Source organism: Bufo gargarizans, chromosome 3, assembly GCF_014858855.1.
Source record: "Bufo gargarizans isolate SCDJY-AF-19 chromosome 3, ASM1485885v1, whole genome shotgun sequence".
NCBI classification, from domain to species: domain Eukaryota; kingdom Metazoa; phylum Chordata; class Amphibia; order Anura; family Bufonidae; genus Bufo; species Bufo gargarizans.
The window spans coordinates 81139788-81163401 of record NC_058082.1 but is presented as its reverse complement, the minus strand read 5'-3'; the positions used below and the strand labels follow the sequence as shown (position 1 = coordinate 81163401).

The 23614-nt window shown below is 45.1% G+C and overlaps 1 protein-coding gene across 1 annotated transcript; it reads left to right on the top strand.

Moving 5' to 3' along the window:
- Window positions 1-5968: 5968 nt before the first annotated feature.
- Window positions 5969-20255, top strand: LOC122933213 (proteasome maturation protein). Its single transcript, XM_044288063.1, has 6 exons — window positions 5969-6108; window positions 10278-10378; window positions 10907-10967; window positions 12003-12104; window positions 16685-16778; window positions 20043-20255. The coding sequence occupies exons 1-6, from the start codon at window positions 6106-6108 to the stop codon at window positions 20108-20110; spliced, it is 429 nt and encodes a 142-aa protein (XP_044143998.1). The 5' UTR covers window positions 5969-6105; the 3' UTR covers window positions 20111-20255.
- Window positions 20256-23614: the final 3359 nt, after the last annotated feature.

Below are 23614 nucleotides of genomic sequence, written 5' to 3'. Positions count from 1 at the left end.
GAATACATTGGAGAAAAAAATATTTAACAGCTTTGCTTTCTCCTCATCGCTCTATGCGACTCCCCCCTCATTACTCTTTAAAGGGCCAACACCTTCAGATTTATACTTTTTAACATTTATATAATTGAAGAATATTTTAGGGTTAGTTTTACTCTCTTTGGCAATTAATCTCTCGGTCTCTAGTTTAGCTGCTTTTATTTGTTTTTTACATGTTCTATTTTTTTCCTTATAGTTTTTCAGTGCTTCCTCCTGTTTTAGTGATTTAAATGCTTTCTTTTTGTCATTTATTGCTTTCTTTACAGTTCTATTTATCCGCATTGGTTTCTTTTTGTTCCTTAACCTTTTATTCTCATATGGTATGTACCTCTCACAATGAGATTTTAGGATGCTTTTAAAGATATCCCATTTTGTGGCTATATTTTTATTTTTGAGGACTTTGTCCCAGTTAGTTAGGACTATGGCCTCTCTTAGTTGGCTAAATTTAGCTTTTTTGAAGTTTGTTATTTTTGTTCCTCCCTGAAGAAATACTCTTATGAATGACAATTGGAAGGTTATTACTTTATGGTCTCTTTTTCCCAGGTGTCCCCCAACCTGCACGTCTGTTGTTCTGTCAGGCCTATTGGTTAATACTAAGTCCAGTATGGCCGCCCCTCTAGTCGGGGCCTGAACCAGTTGGGAGAGGTAATGGTCTTTGGTTATTGCCAAGAACCTGTTTCCTTTATGAGATGTACAGCTTTCAGTTTCCCAGTCTATATCTAGGTAGTTGAAGTCCCCTTAATAATCACCTCATTATGATTTGCCGCCTTGTCTATCTCGTTTAGTAGTAGATTTTCTGTGGATTATGGTATATTAGGTTTTTAGCTCCATGTATTTCTACCCACAGTGACTCCACATGTTCATGTCCCTCACTTATATCTTCTCGGACTGTGGGCTTTAGACAGGACTTTACATAAAGGCAGACCCCCCCTCCTCTCCGGTTTTGGCAATCCTTTCTAAACAGACTGTAACGTTGTACATTAACCACCCAGTCATAACTATTATCCAGCCATGTTTCCGTTATTCCCACTATGTCATAGTCCTCCTCACACATCACTAATTCCAGTTCCCCAGTTTTATTAGTCAGGCTTCTGGCATTAGTATACATACATTTAAGATGTTTATGTATTTATGCATATTTTTTACCCCACACCCTTCCTTCTGAACTGTTCTAGTCCCTCCTTCCATTCTTCCGGTCTACATTGCCCCCGGTCTCTATCTGCATAATCTTCCCCTCCTGTAATGTAATTTCCCTCCCCCCAGTCCCTAGTTTAAACACTCCTCCATCTTCTCCCCCAACACAGCTGCCCCTTCCCCATTGAGGTGCAGCCCGTCCCTACGATAGAGCCTGTAGCCAAAAGAAAAGTCGTCCCAATTCTCCAGGAACCCAAACCCCTCCTTGCTACACCAGTTCTTGACAAACTTGTTAACCTCCCTAATCTCCTGCTGTCTTTCTTGTGTGGCCCGTGGTACAGGTAGTATTTTGGAAAATACTACCTTTGAGGTCCTTGCCCTAAGCTTTTGACCTAAATACCTGAAATCATTTTTAAGGACGCTCCACCTACCTCTAACTTTGTCATTGGTTCCGATATGGACCATGACTGCTGGATCTTGTCCAGTCCCTCCCAGTAATTTGTCAACCCGATCCGCGATGTGTCGAACTCTAGCGCCAGGAAGACAGCACACTGTTCGGCGACCACGGTCTTTGTGACAGACTGCTCTATCTGTTTCCCTAATAATGGAGTCTCCAACTACCAGCACCTTTATGGCCTGCTCTGCTCTCCTGGTCCCCTGCTTACTGGAGCTGACATTCCCCTGACTGGCAGAGGAAGTGTCCGGCTGCGGCAGTGCCGTCCCTGGACTGACATCCCCCTCATCTGCCAACCTTGCAAACTTGTTGGGGTGTGTCAGATCAGGCCTAGCCTCCCTGGCACTCTTCCCTCTACCCCGCTTTCTAAGGCCTCTTTCACACTTGCGTTGTCCGGATCCGGCGTGTACTCCACTTGCCGGAATTACACGCCGGATCCGGAAAAACGCAAGTGTACTGAAAGCATTTGAAGACGGATCAGTCTTCAAAATGCTTTAAGTGTTACTATGGCACCCAGGACGCTATTAAAGTCCTGGTTGCCATAGTAGGAGCAGGGGAGCGGTATACTTACAGTCCGCGCGGCTCCCGGGGCGCTCCAGAGTGACGTCAGAGCGCCCCATGCGCATGGATGACGTGCCATGCGATCACGTCATCCATGCGCGTGGGGCACCCCGACGTCACTCTGGAGCGCCCCGGGAGCCGCACGGATGGTAAGTATGCTGCTCCCCGCTACACTTTACCATGGCTGCCAGGACTTTAGCGTCCCGGCAGCCATGGTAACCACTCTAAAAAAGCTAAACGTCGGATCCGGCAATGCGCCGAAACGACGTTTAGCTTAAGGCCGGATCCGGATCAATGCCTTTCAATGGGCATTCATTCCGGATCCGGCCTTGCGGCAAGTCTTCAGGATTTTTGGCCGGAGCAAAAAGCGCAGCATGCTGTGGTATTTTCTCCGGCCAAAAAACGTTCCGTTCCGGAACTGAAGACATCCTGATGCATCCTGAATGGATTTCACTCCATTCAGAATGCATTAGGATACAACTGATCAGGATTCTTCCGGCATAGAGCCCCGACAACGGAACTCTATGCCGGAAGACAAGAACGCAAGGTGTGAAAGAGCCCTAACTGTTATCCAGCTACCTCACTTTCCTCAGCCTCCTCTCTGTCACCCTCCCCCACATCTACCCCATAGAGTGCTTGCTCGGTGAGAAGCAAACTCTTTTGCAAATTGTCAACGCCTCTCAGTGTTGCAACCTGCCCGTTTAGAGACTCGATTTGCGATTCCAAACAGGTAATTTGCTCACATCTTGAACAAAGATATTCACCCTCAAACGGCTGTTCCAGGACTGCATACATTAGACAAGATGTGCACTGGACTGCGCTGTCAATAATGACACATACTAAGTAAGGATTACACCACAAAAGCGAAGAATACAATATAGTGCAGTGATAAGAAACTGGCTAATTGCGGTCCCCCACTGAAGTCCCTGAATCTAAAGTCACTTAATCTTAAGTCACACACTTAATCACCACGCATTGCGGTCAAACTCGCGTTATACATCTGCTTAAATAAATATAAATGAAGCTCACTACACCAGCCTGGTTTGTTTTCCCTCTGGAAATAAAAACTGAAAATTTTATTAAAATCAAAAACCTCCCACAAACAATAGTTACTTCTTCAATCCTCCACCAGTCCAGCGCAGATGTGGCTATCAGACCAAGATGGGAGTTGTAGTACTGCAACAGCTGAAGAGCCACAGGTTGGAGATCAATGATCTAGATAGAAGATGGCAGTCACTCTGTGGCCTCAGTCACAATGTGCCATAACAAGTAGCGATGTCACTAATTGGCTGCAGAAGTCATCTGCCAAATCAGTGGGATCATTGGCAGCTATGATATATGATTTCTTTATCTTTTTAAAACTTTTTTTTTTCAGAACAATAAAACCCCTTTAACCCTATATGTCCTTAAAACAGTTTCCTGGGACTTTTTTTTTTTATTGATGCGCTATCCTTAGGCTTCTTTCACACGAGCGAGTTTTCCACACCAGTGCGATACATGAAAGAAACACATTGCATCTGGACTGAATCCTGACCCATTCATATTTTTTTCACACATAATTTCTGCGTTCAGGAAAAATCGCAGCATGTGAAATATTCCTTTTTTTTTTTTTTACGCAGCCCTGGCCCTCTAGCGGTGAATGGGGCTACAGTGAAAAACGGAAGGCCTCCGTATGCAATGCGTTTTTTCACAGATGGTTCTTAGATGTAGATTGTTATTCCTCAGGGTTTTTTTATGCTACACGCATGTAAAACGCGTCAAAAAGTTATTGCACCCGAGTGGAAAAAACTGAAACACTGAAGGCAATCTCACACAAAACTGACTAAACTTCTCAGCAAAACCATCCGTTTTTTTCCTGAACAGACCATGAGAGAATCCGTATCACTCGTGTGAAGGAGACCTTAAGATAAGTGATCAGTGACAATCTGCTGATTGTTCACATCCGTACCGCTGGTAGCGGCTGCACCTGGTTTTACAGCTCAGTCCTATTAACGTAAATGGGACCGAGCTTAAATGTCCAAAAACCTACGTGGTCAGCTGCTGGACCCCTACTGTCAGGTCTGAGGCTAGAATGGAGTCCTACGAAGGAGGACCTCCCTCTGGAGTCAGTGCTCCATACGAATATACTATATCAGGCATGTTCAACCTGCGGCTCTCCAGCTGTTGTGAAACTACAACTCCCACAATGCCACAGCTGTAGGCTGTTCAGGGCATGCTGGGAGTTGTAGTTTTGCAACAGGTGGAGAGCCGCAGGTTGAGCATGCCTGTACTATAGTGAATTTCCCAATCATCACTGTATGCTCAGTAGTGTATGGAAAAAGCAATCTTAGGCCTCTTGCACACGAACGTTTTTTTTTTTTACATTTCTGTTCCGTATATGGAACCATTAATTTCAATGAAAACGCAAAAAAAACAGGTAGGTACTCTGTATGTCTTCCGTTTCGTTCAAAGATAGAACAGTGTCCTATTATTGTCTGCATAACGGACAAAGATAGTACTGTTCTATCAGGGCCCAGCTGTTCCGTATTTTTTGCGGATTCCGTTTTTTTTTTATTCACCCCCTTTCCCCAGTTTAAAAATAAAAAGGATAGTTTGCACCACTTTGTCCCCAAAAACGACCGTACTTTTAAAATATAACCATATTTATCCCATGTAGTGAACACCATAAAAGAAAAAAATAAATTGGACAATTTGCAGTTTTCTTGTCACTTCGCCTACAAAAAAATAAAAATATAAAAAGTTAAGTCATGCAAATTACAAAATGGTATCAATAAAATCTGGAGATCGCCCAGAAAAAATTAACTCCATAGATGAAAATATAAAAAGTTATTAGGGAGGGGGCAAATTATGAGAAAGAATATGCAAAAAAGTAAAAATTAGGAATCACCCCATTAGGATTTTTTTTCCTGATTCCCACTACATGGTAAGGATACTTTCACACTAGCGGCAGGACGGATCCGACAGGCTGTTCACCTTGTCGGATCCCTCCTGCCGCTATTTCGCCGTGCTGCTGCTCCGTCCCCATTGACTATAATGCGGACGGGGGCGGAGCTCCTGCGCAGCACGACAGTTTGCGGTAAGAGGCTGCCGGACTAAAAAGTCGGACATGCAGTACTTTTAGTCCGACGGCCTTTCGCCGTGCACTGCTGTGCTGCGCCGGAGCTCCGCCCCCGTTCCCATTATAGTCAATGGAGAAGGAGCGGCGGCACGGCGAAATAGCGGCAGGAGGGATCCGACAGGGTGAACAGCCTGTCGGATCCGTCCTGCCGCAAGTGTGAAAGTAGCCTAAACAGTATTAAATGGTGACATTAGAATGTACAACTCATCCCGCACAAAACAAGCCCTATATGTCTAGGTGACTCCAAAAATAAAAAAGTTATGGCTCTGGAAAGGCACGGAGTAAAAAACGAAAATGCAAAAACTGAAAATCAGTGCGTTATGATAGGGTTAAAAGAGCAGATAAAAGAGTACAATAGCACGTGTCCCGCCTCAGAGCTCTGCACTGCGTCACCAGTACATAGCGTCAACAAGAAGTGACGTCACGTCAGCGCTTCACAACCAATCAGCATTCAGGGCTGTGCACCGCACTCCAGAACATAGCATAAACCAGAAGTGACGTGCGTCAGCGCTTTACAACCAATCAGCATTCAGGGCTGTGCACCGCACTCCAGAACATAGCATAAACCAGAAGTGACGTGCGTCAGCGCTTTACAACCAATCAGCTATAACCTCTTGACAAGCGTAACCCTCCCCACTACTCTGGTCCACTATGGTAACCCCGCCCCTTACGCGCTGACGCACACAGCGTGAACGTAACAACGTCAATACGTTTTGCGCACGCGCTGTGGACCTTGACGTGAATCTGCGTTTTGAGTACTGAATGGGAATAAGCCATTAGTAACCGGAGAACTGCAGTCATCATGGTGAGCAGCGTGCGGTGTGCTACCGGCTCTTTATCGCTATGTACAGACAGGGCTGGGAGGGGAAAGGCTTTTCTTGCGTCCCTTTGGCGTTCTTTCGCTTTCGGTTTGGATGCCAGTGTGTTGCTGTGTCACCGGTCTCCCGCCGGGTACTGGGCATGCAGGTCCTGTATAGGGGTTGTGTGGGGAGCCCGGTGTCCTCATGGTGTGGTACGGATGGCTGCCCCGCTCCCAGATGCTTATGATCCAGGAAGGGGCTTGTTCCTGTGACCACTGCTCCCAGGCCTGGATGATGTGTCACAGGCCGGACAACCCTTTTAAGTCCCCGCAATGTCGGTTTTGCGTTTCATTTAGGAGTAGGGTGTCTGGAGAAGATAACTAGTTTTCCCACGTGATACATATTGTATATTAGATGTATATACTGCTATGATGTCTGCGCCGCCCCTGTGTGTGATCTGTAATAATGGATATAGGGGAAGGGAACCGCACGGACTGCAGAGTTCTGGGCATATTATCTGGTGGCGTTACATTAGAGGGGTTGTCTTGGCTCTTTCACACTTGTGTTCTTTTCTTCCGGCATAGAGTTCCGTCGTCGGGGCTCTATGCCGGAAGAATCCTGATCAGTTTTATCCTAATGCATTCTGAATGGAGTGAAATCCGTTCAGGATGTCCTCAGTTCCGGAACGGAACGTTTTTTGGCCGGAGAAAATACCGCAGCATGCTGCGCTTTTTGCTCCGGCCAAAAATCCTGAAGACTTGCCGCAAGGCCGGATCCGGAATTAATGCCCATTGAAAGGCATTGATCCGGATCCGGCCTTAAGCTAAGGGTACTTTCACACTAGCGTTTTTCTTTTCCGGCGCTGAGTTCCGTCCTAGGGGCTCAAATCCGGAAAAGAACTGATCAGTTTTATCCTAATGCATTCTGAATGGAGAGTCAGTCCTTCAGGATGCATCAGGATGTCTTCAGTTCAGTCTTTTTGACTGATCAGGCTTTTCAGAAAAACGTAGCATGCAGTCACTTTGACTGAACGCCTGATCAGGCTTTTTTCCCATTGACTTGCATTAACGCCGGATCCGGCCCCGTGTGTTCAGTCAAAACGGATCCGGCTTTTGCATGTTAAACCCGAAAAATGTGAAAAAAAAGTTAAAGTCCATAAATGGCGGATCTGTTTTTTCCAATGCATTTTTTCATTGTGATCAAAATCCTGATCAGGATTAGAATGTAATCCGTTTTCACACGTTTTTCCGGATCCGGCGGGCAGTTCCAGTGTCGGAATTGAACGCCGGATTAAAACAACGCTAGTGTGAAAGTAGCCTTAATGTTGTTTCAGCGCATTACCAGATCCGACGTTTAGCTTTTTCTGAATGGTTACCATGGCTGCCAAGACGCTAAAGTCCTGGCAGCCATGGTAAAGTGTAGTGGGGAGCGGTATACTTACAGTCCGCGCGGCTCCCCGGGCGCTTCAGAGTGACATCAGGGAGCCCCAGGCGCATGGATGACATGATCACATGGCACGTCATCCATGCGCATGGGGCGCTCTGACGTCACTCTGGAGCGCCCCGGGAGCCGCGCGGACTGTAAGTATACCGCTCCCCGCATGGCAACCAGGACTTTAATAGCCTCCTGGGTGCCATAGTAACACTGAAAGCATTTTGAAGACTGATCCGTCTTCAAATGCTTTCAGTACACTTTCATTTTTCCGGATCCGGCGTGTAATTCCGGCAAGTGGAGTACACGCCGGATCCGGACAACGCAAGTGTGAAAGAGGCATTACAAATACATTGAAATGCCGGATCCGTCTTTCCGGTGTCATCTGGAAAAACGGAGCCGGCATTTATTTTTTTCTATATTTTTTTTCGGTCTGCGCATATCCGGCATTCTTGTATTTTGAATGCCAGATCCGGCACTAATGCATTTCGGCAAGTGTTCAGTTTTTTTGGCTAGAGATAAAACCATAGCATGCTGCAGTTTTATCTTTTTCCTGATCAGTCAAAAAGACTGAACTGAAGACATCCTGATGCATCCTGAACAGATTGCTCTCCATTCAGAATGCATGGGGATATAACTGATCAGTTCTTTTCCGGTATTGAGCCCCTAGTGCCGGAAAAGAATAACGCTAGTGTGAAAGTATCCTTACGTCTTCAAATGGCATTCATTATGTAGAGAAAGTTAATACAAGGCTCTTACTAATGTATTGTGAGTCTCCATATTACCTCCTTTGCTGGCTAGATTCATTTTTCCATCACATTATACTTTGCTCGTTTCAATGGTTACAGACCACCATGTAATCCAGCAGCGGTGCTCATGCTTGTACACTATGGGGCGAAAGCTAGCCGATGTACGCTCCCATGGTCCTGGCCACCAGAGAGACTGACGCTTTTTCCTATAATCTGCAAGCACGGCCACCACTGATGGATTGCAGGGTGGTCGTAACCATGGAAATGAGCAGTTTATAATGTGATGGAAAAATAAATCCAGCCAGCAAAGGAGGTAATATGGACTATCACAATACATTAGTAAGTGACTTATATTAAAGGCTCAACAGACAATGGGGGCGTATCACTAGGATATGCCCCCATTGTCTTATAGGTGCAGGTCCTAGCGCTGGGACCCTCGCCTATATGGAGAATGTAGCCCCAAAAGTATTGGAGGGCGCACTGCGCATGTGTAGCCGCCCTCCATTCATTTTCTATGGGGCCGTCGAAAAAAGCCAAGCACGGGCTCGGCTATTTCCATCGGACCCATAGATGTGAATAGGAGCGGTGGCCGGTTATGTGCGGTGCGCTTCCATTTACTCTCCTCTTGGGACTCCATTCCCGATATAGGTGCGGGTCCCACCACCAGTGTTGGGACCCGCACCTATAAGGCTACTTTTACACTTTCATTTTGGGCAGATCCGTCATGGATCTGCAAAAACGGATCCGTTACAATAATACAACCGCATGCATCCATCATGAATGGATTCGGTTGTATTATCTGTAACATAGCCAAGACGGACCTGTCATGAACTCCCTTGAAAGTCAATGGGAGACGGATCTGTTTTCTATTGTGCCAGATTGTGTCAGAGAAAACAGATCCGTCCCCATTAACTTACATTGTGTTCCAGGACAGATCAGTTTGGCTCAGTTTCATCAGACTGCAAGCAGCGTTTTGGTGTTCGCCTCCAGAGCGGAATGGTGACTGACCGGAGGCAAACTGATGCATTCTGAGCGGATCCGTTTTGGACCGCTTTTGAGATCCCTGAATGAATTTCACAAACGGAAAGCCAAAACGCCAGTGTGAAAGTAGCCTTAGACAATAGGGGCGTATCCTAGCAATATGTCCCTATTGTCTGAGGTGAGACAACCCCTTTAACTCTTTCTGCCCCCATGTAAACAGTTCTTGTAAAAACCATAACCTTAGTGCCCGACCCCATCAGAAGGGAACCATTACCTTTCCTGAAATGTCTGTTTTTGTAATTGCTTCTACTCCAATTGGAATACCCATTCTTAGCCATGTGTTTTGTTGCGCCACATTATGCCGTTACTCTGTTATTCTTCCTGGAAATGTGTGAATTAGTTGACCAGGGGAATGTTAAGGCCGGGGCTACACAGTCATCTTGGCCATAAGACCCATTGTGTGACCATGGATTGCTGCATAGCGGTGCAGCCATACAACGGAACGGGGCCGGAGCACAACTGTCATTTTGCCGTGACACCAGAACTGGAAAAAAGAATCCAGTAGTGTTGTGTTTTCTGTGATTCTGAGGTCTCGGCATCTTGAGACCCGTTCAGTTCTACAGCGGTACTGCTACACAGCGATCCTTGGTCATTCAGTGGGTGTCATGGCTAACATCACTGTGTAGCCCCGGCCTTACACTCAGTTGTCAGATAGTCGCCTCTTTACACAGTCTGCCACTGGCATCACTGATTTGACTATATGAGCCTGTGCAAAGACACAGCCCCAACTGGTGACACCTAGATGACAGTTCCTTTATACATTTCCAAGAGGAATAACAGAGGGATGTTACACCATGACATGTCAGGAGAGACGATAGTCTCCTAAACCTGAAATGTCCCTCTGTCTGGACCTGATCTTGCCTTCGGCACAAAGCTTCCAGCAATATGAATGAAGCCTTGTGCTGCCGTATGTCTTTTAGTACCAGGTGATATCATTTGTGTTTGTTTTCCAGAATACCAAGGCCCTTTCTTCACAACTGAAGGACAGCATCCCAATCCCTGAGCTCTCTACAGCGTATGGTGGGTATGGAGTCCAGGATACCCTCCGAACCGGGTAGGTGAATCAGAAACCACCATTCATGGGTGTATACGAAGTGTTGACAACTTCTGAGGCAGCGCAGTGCGGGCACAGAGTATTGCGCTTGTATTTGCCTCTTGATATATATTTTTTAAGTATCCATTCATAATTCAGTTGAGGGAAGGAGGACATATGCCACATTATTGCCATATGGAAAGCACTGATATACCATATAGTGTACATTGTTATTTCACAATTATATTCAACAATGCAAAAATATGCTCACATATACCGTCTTGGGGCATTCTTAAAGGGGTTCTGCAGTTTTTTTAAACTGATGATCTATCCTCTGGATAGATCAGCATCTGATCGGCCGGTGTCCGACACCCGGGACCCCTGACGATTAGCTGTTTGAGAAGGCAGCGGTGCTGGCAGTAGTGGGAGGGCAGCATGGAGAAATGCTAATGATTGATATACTGGAAAGTTTTGTGGGCTGCTTTTAAACGCCTCGAATCCCAGAACCCCTGTTAATGAAGACTGGTACCGAACATGTTTTTGTTGCAGATTTACCAGTGTACAGAGTGAGCTGCTACCAAGCCATTCCTTAGAACTGTCCGAGAAAAATGTAAGTATCAACTGGAAGACGGGTAGGCAACATTTTGGGTGTTCGGTGGCTACAGATCTACCTCTGACATGATTATATTAAAGGGGGTTATCCAAGACTATTAAATGCCCCCCCCATATGCCGGGCCCCTCACAGTGCATATACTTGCGCCGCTCCTTTTCCCCGCACTGCCACTGCAGCTTCTCGCCGTATGCGGATGAGCAGGTGTCAGGGGGGAGCAGCCAATGGCAGGCAGGGACAAGCCTCCCTAGAATTGCGGTTGAAACTAGGGAGGCTCGTCCCCGCCTGCCATTGGCTGCTTCCCCCGACACCGGATTTTTCATCTGCATAAGGGGAGAAGCTGCAGGGAGCCAGGTAAGTATATTCATTGTGAGGGGCCCGGCATATGGGGGGCATTTTTAGTCCTGGATAACCCCTTTAAGATATTGGTGGTATATCACTAGGTCCAATGTTAGAAAAGTGCTGCTGATCCCACCTTTTATCTCCAGAATGAGTCTCAGAAAGCGCATGTGCTTTTCGAAAATAGCCAAGTGAGCGCATTCAGCTATTTTCAGAAGTCCTATAGGAATGAATGGAGAGCGCATCATGCAAGCGTGGCCACTAGTCCATTCACTCTATAAGACTGCTGCAAAAGGCCGAGCCAGGGCCATGAATGGAGGACAGACATGCATGCGCGGCTGCTCTACACTCACTTCGGAGGTCCCGTTCGGGAGATGGGTGCAGGTCCCATCTCTGAGACCCACATCTATCTCACATTGATGGGATATCCTAGCAAGATGCCACCAATGTCTAAGATGAGACAACCCCTTTAGGCCTAGAAGATCTATGGGACCACTAGACACGGGCACGTGAGGTAGTGCGAGTGTAATGGTATGTAGGAATGGCTCCACACTGCCCCTTATTATCCTATCTAGACGGAATGCGGCCTCCTCTGATGGAGCAGACTGAAACCTCCAATATGAGTCAATTAAATTGCCTCTGTGTAATTACAGTTTGTATCTTGCACGTATCACTAACACACTGGGTCTTGTATAGTTCCAGATAAACCAGGAGAAGGTCAGTTTCTCTACTCTACGAAACATCCAAGGCTTGCATGCTCCACTGAAGCTGCAAATGGAGTTCAAAGCAGCAAAACAGGTACTGTTTGGTATATAAATGTAGGGCTGTCGATGCATTTGCGAAAAGTTAACCTTGATGAAACGTCTGTATAGACCATTTGTAATGATTTTATTCACTGCCAGCAAGCAGAGATTTCCAAAATTATATACAATGTGTATTTACATACAATGTAGGATGTGTATAATTGATTGAGGAATATAGCACAGCTATAGGTTGTACCCAGTGTAGCTGGCTGCCCCTGTTCTATGTAGTTAGCACCTAGTACTGTCAGTGTACAGTGTGGTACTGTGCCCATAACATCCACAGCCAGAGTCATCGGTATATGACACTATCGCTCTTACAACTGCTGTCCCAGCTATTGAACCCCTCAGATGCTGGGGTCAGTAGTGGCTATTCGATAGGAGAGGACATGGAGGTTTTCAGGGCAGCCACATGCCTAAATAGGGGCCCTCATGTCTGTCAGCTGCGTATACCTAATAATCTGCCTGTCCGTTTTTACGCTACAGGGATGACGCACCGCAGTACAGAGGTGTATTATATCAGTAATCAAGCGATTGCATGGTCAAGTCCGCTAGTGGAACTAAAAATAGTTAAAGGGAATCTGTCACCAGGAAATTCACTGTTATACCAAGCAATTTTTTATAGGGCTCTATACCTTTCACTTAGTGATCTGTTGCTTCATTCTGGAGAAAAGGCACTTTAACCCTATATGTAAATGAGCAATTAAGTGCACTGAGGGTGGGCCCAAGCCACTCTGCACCTATGCTTCTCCTGGCAGCCCTTCTCTCTCCTTGCTTGACCAGGCCAGGTGAGATAACTGCAATGGCTCTGTCAATCAAGAACAAGGAGGGGCCCATGGTGCACAGAGGGGCTTGGGCCCTGCTTCGGTGCATTTGTAACTGCTTGTTTGCATGCAGATTAAAAGTACATTTTCTCCAGAATGAAGCAGTAGATCACTAAGTGAAAGATCTCATTAGATTCAGAAGAGCTAGCCCTACAAGACATGGTGCCAGGTTTATCAGTGAATTCATAGTGACAGTTTCCCTTTAAATAAAATGTTAAAATCGAATGATATTTATCCCCCAATGATAACAAATAAGGCATATTTGAATACGGATATAGGTGTCCCACTGCACGTAAGTTATGGAAGAATGCGTATGTATATACAGTACAGACGAAAAGTTTGGACACACCTTCTCATTCAAAGAGTTTTCTTTATTTTCAGGACTATGAAAATTGTAGATTCACACTGAAGGCATCAAAACTATGAATTAACACATGTGGAATTATATACATAACAAAAAAGTGTGAAACAACTGAAAATATGTCATATTCTAGGTTCTTCAAAGTATCCACCTTTTGCTTTGATTACTGCTTTGCACACTCTTGGCATTCTCTTGATGAGCTTCAAGAGGTAGTCACCTGAAATGGTTTTCACTTCACAGGTGTGCCCTGTCAGGTTTAATAAGTGGGATTTCTTGCCTTATAAATGGGGTTTGGACCATCAGTTGCGTTGTAGAGAAGTCAGGTGGATACACAGCTGATAGTCCTACTGAATAGACTGTTAGAATGCTTGTATTATGGCAAGAATACAAATTCTAAGTAACGAAAAACGAGTGGCCATCATTACTTTAAGAAATGAAGGTCAGTCAGCCGAAAAATTGGGAAAACTTTGAAAGTAAGGGCTATTTGACGATGAAGGAGAGTGATGGGGTGCTGCGCCAGATGACCTGGCCTCCACAGTCACCGGACCTGAACCCAATCGAGATGGTTTGGGGTGAGCTGGACCGCAGAGTGAAGGCAAAAGGGCCAACAAGTGCTAAGCATCTCTGGGAACTCCTTCAAGACTGTTGGAAGACCATTGCAGGTGACTACCTCTTGAAGCTCATCAAGAGAATGAAAATCCAGCCTAAATGGATATAATTGAATATAATGGGTTAGAGGTAAAAATTGCAAGTCCAGCTACAGTATAACCCTAAATAGTAAATAATCTTTTAGTATTCATACGACAAACATTAAGTCCTATAGTGTCCATGCATAAAGATGTCCACCAAAATGATAAATTGGGGAATAGATGACCCTAATAATAATACTAAAGCTAGGCCCTGTGCCCAGGGGCGACTCCTGAAGGTGGAGACCCCCGTCCTCATCAAGAGAATGCCAAGAGTGTGCAAAGCAGTAATCAAAGCAAAAGGTGGCTACTTTGAAGAACCTAGAATATGACATATTTTCAGTTGTTTCACACTTTTTTGTTATGTATATAATTCCACATGTGTTAATTCATAGTTATAAAGCACAATAAGATGCAATATCATAAAACATAAAACGCTTATATGCATGAACATAGGAATAGATGATAGTATGTTCTAATGGGACTAATGTCCTGAATAGTGTTGAGCGAAGCAAGCTTCAGATGCTTCATTCCAAGTCGCTTCGTTCAAAACCTCAGATCAGTCTCCGTACAGTATTAAAATGTATGGGCTCCGATGAGCCGAAGTCAGTTATTCACAAAGTCGCGCGTTGAATAACTTTGGTAGTTGTTTTTTAAAGTGGAAAACCACTTAAAAATTTGGGTGGGGAAAAAAAAATCTGGCTTCAGTTCTGAGGTACTAGTCGAACCGAAGCTGAGTTTGTTTTCAAGTTTTTCCACTTAACTTTATTTTTAAGTGGAAAAACACTTTAAAACTTGAAACTGAACTCTGCTTCAGTTCGTCTAGTACCTCAGAACTGAAGCCAGTTTTTCCACTTTAAAAATCAGCTACCAAAGTTATTCAACGCGCGACTTCGTGAATTACTGACTTGGCTCATCGGAGCCCATACAGTCTAATACTGTACGGAGACGAAGCCCCGAACAGTATTCATTATTCTGAAGCTCGCTCCGCTCAACACTAGTCCTGAATAAGGTCATATGAAGCCACTTACGTTTGTCAGATATGCTGTTGCTTTGGCTTGCCAATAGTTTTTACATTCTCATGAATTGAATTTGTTCAAAAATGATTTGAGCAGTGAGGCTTTGCTGACAAGAGACTCCCCCCTACCCCTTGATTGACGGGGCCAGACACAGACCTCTCGCCTAGCTTTGTTGCCCCCGCTCCAAGTAGCAGCACAAGCACAGAGGATCTGCTTCTACCTGAGCGGCGCAGATGAGCTGCTGACTTCACCCCTCACTGATTTTTGTACAAATTTGATTCATTAGAATCGATTTTGCTTCTCTCATTGATGTGTAGTGTAGGGCTGAAACGATTTTTCGAATAACTAGATTAAATCGAGTCAAAAAATTCATTGATGCAGTTTCCCTGCATCGATTTATCGTTACATCACATGATCACGGAGCGGGAGTGAAATTAAGCGTCTCACTCACCGCTTCCGTGTCCTCCGGAGGCCAGAGAGGCAGGACTGGGCCGGCCGGCACAGCGGAGGGAGTCTCTCCCTCCCCACTGTGCGCGGCTGCTGCTGAACACCAATGAGGACAGAGTAGGAGGAGGAGGGGAGGGACTGTGGCAACTGCGCCACCAATGAATGTGCCGGCCATATCCCACAGGGTTCCCCCTCCTCCCCCCCATCATTGGTGGCAGTTTGCAGTTCCGATCGGAGCCCCAGCAGTGTAATCCTGGGGCTCTGATCGGTTACCATGGCAGCCAGGAGTCACGCTACTGAAGTCCTGGCTGCCATGGTATGTTAGTGAGCAGAGAGCAGCGCATTATACTCACGTGCGCTGTGGCCGCCGGTCGCTCCTTCTTCTGTCTGTGCGGCGGATTGCTAATGCTTACAGCATTAGCAATGCGCCGCACAGACCTATGAGAAGGAGCGACCGCCGGCCACAGCGCACGTGAGTATAATGCGCTGCTCTCTGCTCACTAACATACCATGGCAGCCAGGGCTTCAGTAGCGTGACTCCTGGCTGCCATGGTAACCGATCGGAGCCCCAGGATTACACTGCTGGGGCTCCGATCGGAACTGCAAACTGCCACCAATGATGGGGGGGGGGGGGGGACCCTGTGGCCACTGCCACCAATGATTAATACTGGGGAGGGAGGGGGGGGGGGGTTGCGTTACCAGAGGGGGCAGATCAGAGGCTGGGGGCAGGCAGATAGAGAGAGTGGTTAATGGAGGCTGCAGGCACCACCTTGGCATGTATAAAGTTATTGGTTTAGAGAGGGGTTAATGAAGGCACCTCCAAGGTGCTTTCATTAACCTCTTCAAACCAATAACTTTATACATGCCCATTGGGTTTGGAGGGGTTAATGGAAGCACCTTGGCATTAGGCATGTATAAAGTTATTAACCCCTTCAAACCAATAACTTTATACATGCCTAATGCCAAGGTGCTTCCATTAACCCCCTCCAAACCAATAACTTTATACATACCTAATGCCAAAGTGTTTCCATTAACCCCTTCAAACCAATAACTTTATACATGCCTAATTACGTACGTTATTTTAAGTAGCTTTTTCTTATTAGATTACTCGATGAATCGAGAAATATAATCGATAGAATACTCGATTACAAAAATATTCGTTTACTGCAGCCCTAGTGTAGTGCTGCACAGCCTTCTGTCTTTCATGTATATTCATTATTATCGTCTTGTGTCTCCGATAGGTTCAGCGTCTTCCATTCCTGCAGAGCTCTAACATTGCTCTGGACACCTTAAGCGGGAACGATGAGTGTATCAGCTTTGAAGATATTCTCAGTGGTAAAAATTCTCACGCATTCTGCATCAGAGCTGTTTAGGCTGTGTTCACACTTGCATCATGGTTTCTGTTTAGTAATGGAAAACAGTGTATAACGGGATCTGTCATACAGTGGAGACCACCGGTGCCCAGTGGACTTACAGTGGGATCATTTGAGTTCTGCTGAATTGTCAGTCTTTAGGCCGGGAAAAATAACACATAGAGCTATATTCCCCATCAGATTTGTCAAAATTTATGATGAAGGCTCCAACTGATAACCAGCAATCATTGGGTAAAAAATATCCATCTTAGGCCTCATGCACACGACGTTGTTTTTCTCGGCCTCCGTTCCATTTTTTTTGCGGATAGGATGGGGACCCATTTATCTCAATGGGTCCGCAAAAAAATGCTGATAGTTCATCCGTTTGTGTTCGGCGTCCGTTGTCTGTTTCACTTCAGTTAAAAAAAAAATAGTGCATGTCCTACTTTTTTCACATTTGTGGACAAGGATAGGCATTAATTACAAGGGATCTGTGGAAGGAAAACGGATCCTTCAAAAAAAAACGCAGCATCCTTTTTTTTTTTTTTTTTTTTTTTTTTGCGGATGCACAATTTGCGGACGCAAAAAACAACGGTCAGTGTGCATGAGTCCTTATGGCTACCATTAGACATCCAGTTATACAGTCAAGTTCCATTTTTATGACCACTTTCGTCGGCGGCGTGTTGCTCATGAAGGCAGTCCCGTGTCGTGATCTGGCGTGATGGGTATATAAGGTGTGTGATAGGCTGTCTGCACACACATCCCTCGTTGCTGGCATGGGTAAAAGGGGCTGATTTATCAGAGATGTAATAAGGAATGATTATTGGCTTTCTGGCTGAGGGTGGCGGTATTTCTAAAACTCTGCAGCTTGTGAAAGTGTATGGTGCGTGGACAAATGGCACCGCTGTGAATAAGTGCCGTGGAAAGGTCAGAGGTGAACGTCTGCTATGAAGGTGCGCAAGGGCAGATCAACACGCTTCAGGCGAGCAGCTCACCGCCAAAATGAACCAGAGGGGCCACCAGACGTGTGTCTTAAACAATCGGCTTATGGGGCTCCAAACCAGTCCTGTTGTCCTGTTTCATCGAATGGATGGATGTGGACGTGTCAGATGAGAAACATCAGAACAAACACCCTGCAAGCATTTCTGGAAGAACACAAGCTGGTGGTGGCAGCGTTATGGTCTGGGGAATGTTTTTGTGGCATTCTCTGGGCCACTCGTCCATCTGGAAGGCACTCTCAACCGATATTGGTATGAATCCATCCTTGCAGATCACATACACCCATAGATGCCGATTGTCTTCCCTGAGACAGATGGGATCTTCCAGCAAGACAATGCGACATGGCTATAAATGTCCGGTGTTGATTAGAAGAGCATGGCCAAGACTTCCAAGTACTACCCTGGCCCCCTAATTCCCCAGACTTGACCCCAATTAAGCATGGTCATCATGTTCACTCAGTGGATCCTCCCCCTTCGGGAGCTGTGGGATGCACTGCAGTCAATATGGCTTAAGATACCTGTGACAACCTACCAGGACCTTATGGAGTCACTTTCAGCCCGTCTAGCTGCTGTCCGTACTGAATACAGCAGTCACTGGATATTAGCGGGTGGTCATGATAATGGGACTCAACTGTGTAGTATTTAACTTGGATGAGCCATGATCTGGCCATGTAGTCATCAGAAATAACTTAAAGCTCCTTCTTGGAACCCACGTAAATAATCATTTTTATTTTTTTTTAAGGTTTCTGCAGCCTTATACTCTCCTGCCTCAATAAGGCAGCATTCACATCACCGTTCAACTTTCTGTTCCTCTGATCCATCAGAGAAGAGAGGGGGAAAAAACAGGATCCTGTGAAAAAATAAATAAAAAAATGATCCTGTTGCATCACTTGTCATCTATTTGAGCCATTTCCATCGGTACTTTTGTTTCCGTCAAAAGGCACTTTCACACTAGCGTTAAAGTTTTCCGGTATTGAGTTCTGTAACTGGCTCAATACCGTAAAAAAAAACAACGCTTCCGTTTTATCCTAATGCATTCTGAATGGAGAGCAATCCGCTCAGGATACATCAGGATGTCTTCAGTTCAGTCCCTCTTAGGAGAACGCAGCATGCTGCAGTATTTTCTCTGGCCAAAATGCCGGCATTAACTTCCATTGAACCGGTTCCGGATGCGCAGACTTTTTTAAAAATGCAAGAAAAATAAATACCGGATTCCGTTTTTCCAGATGACACCGGAGAGACAGATCCAGAAACAAATGCTAACTGTTTGCATACGGGTTTCCGGATCCGGCAGGCAGTTCCAGCAACGGAACTGCCTGCCGGAATCCTCTAACGCAAGTGTGAAAGTACCCTAAAAAAACTGATCTGACGGAAATGGCTCTACCAGATGTAAGTGATGCAACAGGATCCTGTTGTTGTTCTCTTCCCCCCCCCCCCCCCCCCCCCCCCCGTTACAGGCGAAACTGGAAAAATTTGAATATCGTGCGAAGTTCATTTATTTCAGTAATGCAACTTAAAAGGTGAAACTAACACATGAGACTCATTACATGCAAAGCGAGATATTTCAAGCCTTTATTTGTTATAATTTGGATAATTATGGCTTACAGCCTATGAAACCCCAAAGTCTAAATTTTGAGGTCCTCTTTGCTGAGGGGGTATGAATTAATTAGCTGACTAGAGTGTGACACTTTCGTATCAGAAGAACAGAAAGCTAAACGGTGATGTGGATGCACCCTAACTTCCACTGCCAGCAGGGGTGATTTGGGTAATAGATAAGCAGCAAGTGCAATTATCAGAATCCTGGAGCCATTAAAGGAGTATTCCGGGATGTTAATATCGATAGCCTGTCTGCAGGATAAGCCATCAATATGTGATCAGCAGGGTCCAACACCCTGCACCCCTAGAGATCTGCAGTCACCGAGCAGCATCTGCCGGAAGTACAGAGCTGGTTACTGCAGATTTAGTGGGAGCAGCCGGAATATTGAAATATACGTCTGGGATGAGTTGACATAGATCTGCGCTATAATTTATGCCAAGTTCTTGCTGGATTTATAGTAAATCTGTCAGATCAACAGTGGTCCTGCCAAACCATGCCCACTGTTCTTGCCACCTTTCAAAGGTAATGGGAAGAGTAAAAGTGTCAAATGTTAGCGCAAATCTAGTGTGTGCCGAAACGTGCTACCTGTATGTGGCTGAAAGCTGAGATCCTCCGAGTGCCTTTAGCTGACCAGCTGCCGTTTCTCTTGCAGATCCGTCTGAGTGCGAGATGATGGGAGAGCCACACATGATGGTGGAGCACAAGCTGGGCTTGTTGTAATAAGTGATGCCAACTACTTGAATAAAATCTTCAGATTCTTTTGTACAAGTCTGAGGACTGTGTCCTATGTTCTGCTGTGTTACAGGCTGTCACTTTTAGCTATTTCATTTTAACATAACCACAAAGTAAAAATGATTCAAACCTCTTCAGTGTGTTACTATATTAATTCAGATGGAGATGGTGAAACCATCAAATCTTGTTTCTATTTTGGCCTTAAAGGGGTTTTCCTCACAATTGACATTTCTTACCTGTCCGAAGTCTAGGTGGTAAATGTCTGATCGCTGGGGGCACCATCGATTGCTCGAATGTGGGTCCAAAGCTCCCATTTTCTTCGGATTGCATTCTGGCCAAGCGCTGCACTCCGCTGCCTTTCAGTCACATAGACTGTGGCTAGTGGCACCATGCATGTGGTCTCGCTGTGAGAAGGGACAAACCTTTGTGATCGTTAGGGCCCCAGCGAACGGACCTCCTGTGGATAGCTGTAGGTTAAAGGGGTTGTCTGCTTTTGTTATATTTATTACTTATCCTAGGTCATCAATATAAAAATAAAAAAAGCCGACACCCCTTTTAATCCCATAACTACTGCAGATATCAGTATTTGGTGGCTCCTTCTGTTCCCTCACTTCTTGTGCCTGCTTATTTATTCCATGAGTTTATCACAGTGAATTGAGCTGCAGGAAAATTCCATATAAAATCACTTGTTACGCCTGGAGAATACTCAAAGGAGTTTTCCAAGACTTTAACTGATGACCAACCTAAGGCCTCTTGCACACGACCGTGTGCTGCCCGTGCCCATATTGCGGCCCGCATACGGCGGGTCTGCAATACATGGGGCACTGGCCGTGTGGATTCTGCACGGATGCAGACCCATTCACTTGGATGGGTCTGCAAATCCAGAGATGCAGTGCAGAAAAATCCCAGAAAAATGTGCGTTTTAAGGAGCTCTAAGGCCACGGGTGGGGGTGTAGACACATAAGATTTGCACGGAAATTTGTGCACAGTTTCTGCAGCATATCCGCACCAAAATCTGCAACTTCATGCAGCACTGCATAGCTATGTGCCTCTGCCCACAGTGGGCAGAACACGCATGCCCGGGCCCGGCAGTTATGCGCGAACGGGCTATAGGGAAACATGATGCCACAAGGCTGGCCGGAGTTTACACGAACAGCGGCAATGTGTGTTCCGCATTTTGCAGACCGCACATTGTGCGCACTAATATAATATGCCTGTTCTTGTCCGCAATTGTGTATTTATTTATTTTTTGCGGACCTGGAAGTGCTGCCCCTTAGAAATGAATGGGTCCGCAATTCTGGATGTGTGAATGGAGCCTTAGGCAGGGGAACTTGGGCACTTTCAGCAAACTCTCCGCCCCTGGGCACTTGCGATGGATCTGAAAAACTAAACACAGGTAACATCTGTGTCATGTCTTTGTGTCCCACTGAACAATGTGATCTGTTTAAAACCAGTCAGGTACGTGACAGACTCCTTTTAAACGTAGGACAAACAGGTGTATTTAGTTTTTTTGGTAGCAAGGTCTTTTACATCCTTGAGCCGCATTTTTGGGTCAGTGGCTTTTTTTCCTTTTTTTTTATTTATTTATTTATTTTTTTTTTTTTTTCTCTCCTTCTGCATGTTTGTCTAATTTTTTTCCCCCATATTGCCTGCTGTGCAGGTGTTTTTACAATTTTTTTTTTTTTTTTTATGGATCATTTTAACATAACACTGAGTAAAACTGTCTCAAAAATAATTATAATAAAGTCAGGATTTTTTTTCCAACTAAATAAATTGCCAAGGACAAATCGGTATGTGAAGGAGCCCTGGAGGTGTTTAGTTTTCCTAAGAATTTTTTTTTCTTATCAGTTATATACATTGAACATAAACTGCTGGCGTTTTGGAAGTGCAGAGCTGGCTAATGTAGATAGAAGTCACATGAAGACGAGGCAGGTTGTTGGTGTCATTTACTGCCAGTCATCACTCCGTTCCCATGAGAAGAGAACTCTATTTACGCTGCAGGTTTTTCCGGCCGAGCTCATTGTGATCCTGCAGTTTACTTTTTGCAAGGTCTGAATTTTCAGGCGCAGAAACTGCTTAGTCATGACTGCGGCGGTGTGAGCTGGCTCCAGACGACGGCTACTCTGAGGAAGCAGATTGGATTGCTCATTGTGATTAAACAGGTTGGAAATGTATAAAACGCCTTCTACGCAGATTTATAAAAAAAAAAATTTACGTCTCGTTGTGGAAATATATTCTGACTGATTGTTTTATATATACTTTATCCGCACGCTCTGTATTTTTGCATCAGTATCTGTAAGCCGAAACCACAAGTGAAGCCTACAGAGAGAAAGTATAAGGAAAAGATTTGTGCCTTTTCTGGTTTTTTTGGATCCGCTTCTGGCTTCCAAATATTGAGCGTGTGAACGAGGCCTATGGCTAATTTCAGGCGAGCGTGTCCTCTGCGGAAAATATCCTCTGTGTGGGAGCGTGATTTCCCATTATGAACAGGACCCTATGACATGATTTATAATGCTATGTGCCCGACCTCGGATCTATTGCATTGTACTGATGGTGTATTTCCCACAGTGGACATGCTTGTCTGAAATTAGCCCAAAAGGGGTAGAGTGTAGCAGAAAAAAAGAGCTATGTTCACACAGTTTAAAAAAATAAAAAAAATTACTGCTACAAATGTCATAAAAATCACATGCAGTATGGAAAAACCAAGAGCAGTTCCTATGGCATTTTGTTGTCTAAAAACATAAATAGGAAATACATGTGTATTGCATTTATTATTTTTTTATTTATATAAAAAATTTTTTTAAAGGGGTTGGGGCATTTAACTACCCTGCACCACATTTATCATCCAGTCTGAGCCCCTGTAACAAATCTGATGCAGTTTTAGACCTAAATTTATGCCATCTATAGGACTAGTAAATCTAGTGTATACAGACCAGCTGCCCCGCAGTATGCCACAGTCTTGTAAAGCCCCGGGGCCGTATTCCACCTGTAACTGAGGAGCCCAAGTTAAAGGAGAAATGAGTGGCACAAAGGGTAAAATAAAAAAAAATTGTGCAAAATTAAAGGGGTCTCACACCTGTTTTAGACCACTTTCACAATTTGCGTTTTTGTTTTCTGGTATTGAGTTCCGTCCTAGGGGCTCAATACTGTAAAAAAATTAATCAGTTTTACCCTAATACATTCTGAATGGAGAGCAATCCGTTCAGGATGCATCAGTTCAGTCCCTCTTACGTTTTTTGGACGGAGAAAATACTGCATCATGCTGCAGTTTTCTCTCCGGCCAAAAATACTGAACACATGCCGGATTCGGCATTAATTTACATTGAAGTGTATTAGTGCCGGATCTGACTTTCCCGTCTGCGCATGCGCAGACCTTTAAAAATGCAAAAAAAATTAATACCAGATCCATTTTTCTGGATGACACCGGAGAGACAGATCCGGTATTTCAATGCATTTGTCAGACGGATCCGTCTGACAAATGCCATCAGTTTG

Excerpts from the sequence above, each read along its gene's own strand:
- LOC122933213 (XM_044288063.1), top strand. Across the intron at positions 12,105-16,684 it reads AGTTCAAAGCAGCAAAACAG|GTTCAGCGTCTTCCATTCCT; the intron begins GTACTGTTTGGT and ends TGTCTCCGATAG. Across the intron at positions 16,779-20,042 it reads CTTTGAAGATATTCTCAGTG|ATCCGTCTGAGTGCGAGATG; the intron begins GTAAAAATTCTC and ends TTTCTCTTGCAG.